The sequence below is a fragment of the Salvia hispanica genome, unplaced genomic scaffold (assembly GCF_023119035.1).
Source record: "Salvia hispanica cultivar TCC Black 2014 unplaced genomic scaffold, UniMelb_Shisp_WGS_1.0 HiC_scaffold_1261, whole genome shotgun sequence".
Lineage (NCBI taxonomy): Eukaryota > Viridiplantae > Streptophyta > Magnoliopsida > Lamiales > Lamiaceae > Salvia > Salvia hispanica.
Genome location: NW_025951540.1, coordinates 1 through 3025, shown reverse-complemented (window position 1 = coordinate 3025; position 3025 = coordinate 1). Strand labels below are relative to the sequence as shown.

General features: G+C 50.2%; 1 protein-coding gene across 1 annotated transcript; it reads right to left on the bottom strand.

The window, feature by feature from the left end:
- Nucleotides 1-4: 4 nt before the first annotated feature.
- Nucleotides 5-3019, bottom strand: LOC125198178 (receptor-like protein kinase BRI1-like 3; the record flags this gene model as incomplete). Its single annotated transcript, XM_048096597.1, has 2 exons — nt 2738-3019; nt 5-2661 (listed from the first exon to the last, which is right to left on the bottom strand). A coding segment is annotated over exon 2 (2610 nt), but the record flags the coding sequence as incomplete, so codon positions are not given.
- Nucleotides 3020-3025: the final 6 nt, after the last annotated feature.

Below are 3025 nucleotides of genomic sequence, written 5' to 3'. Positions count from 1 at the left end.
CCCTAAGCTGCGCCTTGTACACGTCCCCAAACCCGCCAGACCCGATCAAACTCTCGGAGCTGAACCCGTTCGTGGCCTCAAGGAGATGCGCGAACGTCAGCTTCTTCAGGGGCTTCTCGAAAGTAGCCACATTGATGCTAAGCGGCTCGGGCACGCTGGAGAGCTTCCAGCTGCTGCTGCCGGAGGTCGGGAGGCTGTCGATGTATTTATCCCGCTTCTCGTCCTTCATCTGGCTCCGTTTCGCTCTGTACAGCGCGTAGAGAAGCAGCATTATACACGTGACCGAGGCCATGATCCCGATCACCATCCCGACAGCCATGCTCCGCCTCTTCTCCCTCGACGACGAGTGGGGGCCATGGCCCCCGCTCGTCGATCCGCAAGGCGGCAAGGGAACCCCACAGAGGAGAGAGTTGTTCTCATATCTTGCTGCTGGAAATGTGGTAAGCTGCCCCCCAGAAGGAATCAAACCAGATAAATTATTGTTTGAAACATCAAGATCACTGAGGAATGTCAAACCACCTAATGATCCAGGGATGAATCCTTGAAGATTGTTATGAGAGAGATCAAGAACACCAGCACTCTTTAATCCTCCAAAACTAGATGGTATCTCACCACTTAAATCATTATGCCCCAAATTCAAAACCTGAAGATAAACCATTGAGCCTAAGCTTGAAGGGATTGCACCAGAGAGCTGATTGTATGACAGATCAAGGTAGATCATGCTGCCATTGCCAGCGAATGTGTAAACCGTCATCCCGGAATAAATCCTCGTCGAAGGACACGCGTGCACCATCGGAAAATTGGCCAGCCGGTCAGGTCGAATCCCTTCGAACTCGACTAAACCACCCGCCCCGCGACACTGCGTGCCCCCCTCATTTCGGACGAAGGCGAACTGCTTCCCGGAGACGACTCCAGGGACTATGAGGCCAGTCTGGGAAGCGAGCTCCGGGGGCAGAGGCCCCCGGAGCTCGTTGCTGTTGAGATCGAGCCATATGAGGCTCCGGCAGTCGCCAATTCGCGGCGGAATTGCTCCGGTGAGGGAATTGTTCCCCAGCTGGAGGATTGCGAGGTTGACTAAGTTGCCTATTTCTTGAGGGATTTCGCCGGAGAGGCGGTTGCTTGACAATGACACCCAAATTAGATTAGTGCAGTTGACAATGGACTGTGGCAGAGCTCCGGTGATGAAATTGTTGTTGAGGATCAGAGTCTGCAGATTCCCACCGTTGATGCAAATGCCTTCCGGGATTTGACCGCTCAGATTGTTCGCCCACATTACTATATCCGATATCTCCGGCAGCATCCAAACCTCCGGTGGAATCGAGCCGCGCAGTTCATTGAAGCTGAGATCAATGCTTTTTAAATTTTTACACCGCCCGAGCTCCGCCGGCACTCCGCCGGAGAGATAATTGTTTGCCAGCAACAGTCTTTCGAGGACGGAATTGCCGGAGCAGAGCACCGAAGGCACATTTCCGGTGAAATTATTGGAACTGAGGTCTAGAGCCAGAAGCCGAGTGCAGTTAATGAGCGACGGCGGCACTTCGCCGGAGATGTTGTTGAACGCCACGGATAGATACTTGAGGCTTGTGATGGAGCTCACCACAGTATCGAGAAATCCGCCGGAGAGCTGATTGGTGCTGAGTTTGAGAGTTTCGAGCTGATTACAATTGATGAAGGTTGAAGGAAGCTCTCCGGTTAACTGATTGTTGGAAAGATCTAGAACCTGCAACGACCTGCAAATTTCCCCCAATTGTAGCGGAATCTCACCGAAGAAGCCGTTGTTGGCTAGAACAAGCTGCTTCAAATTCATCATCTTCGCAAGCAAGTCCCCCGGAATCCTCAGCTTGATAAAATTGTGGCTTAAATCCAGAGTTTGGAGGCCCTGGCAGTAAGGTAGGGTCGCCGGAAAACCGGTGGCGGAGAAGCTGTTGCGAGAGAGATTGAGCAGAGTGAGATTCGAAATTGACCTAAAATCCAAATTGAAGAGATTGCCGGTGAAGTTATTCCTCGACAAATCAAGGACTTTCAACGACGGTGAGTTTTTGAACAACGCAGCCGGCAATTCCCCGTCCAATCGGTTGCCGGAGAGATCCAAAACCTCGAGGCTTTTACTCGCCGGAAAAGAGCTCTCCAGCTTCCCAACGAGCTTATTGCTTGAGAAATTCAACAGATTCAAATTTCCGCAACTGGAAAGCAACTGCGCCACAAGCCCTAAATCGGTGAATTTGTTCGCCGAGAGATCAATCGATTCAAATCTGCATGAATCTCCGGAGAGATTTCCGTCGAATGAATTCCCGGCGAAGAGAAGCGCGGTGAGGGCGGGGAGCGGCGCGAGGTCGGAGATGCGGAGGCGGCCGGTTAATCCCGCATTGGTGAAGTCGAGGCGGTAGAGCCTGCCGTCGTCGGAGCAGGAGACGCCTCTCCAACCGCAGGGCGCGGAAGACGACGGCGACCAGTTATCCAGGAAGCGCTTCGGATCAGCTTGGATTGAAGAGCGCTTGAAGGATAGCAGAACCGCAGCCTCGCCGCCATTGTTATCCGAAGCAGCATTTAATCCAGTGAGGCAGAATTCCATGAATAGAATCACGAGAAAAGCAGATGGAGATAGTCTGTTCATCGTCGTCTATTTATTTCTGTGGTGGAGTATATTAATTGTATTCACATCTGCATAATCAAAATTGAATTGAGTAAAAATAGGTATCTAAAATAAGGAAGAAAGCAAGAAAAGCCAAAATCAAACCTTTTGGTGAGCAGAGCAGAGCAGGTGTTTGTTGATTTGCAGAGTCCTGTGAAGAATGAAGAGAGAGGCTGTATCCAAATTGAGAGAGATGAATTGAGAAATCAGAGACAAGGTCTTGGCTTTTGGGTACGATGTTCAGAGTGGTCGGAAATCAGAGACAAATTGTTAGTAATATTGTAAAAAAATGCAATTTGGGTGTTGATTTCTCCAGATGGAATAAACAAAGAGTGTATCAAATACTCTCATTTTGGAGAGGAAGAGGAAGATTTTTAGAGGCTTTTTGTGTTG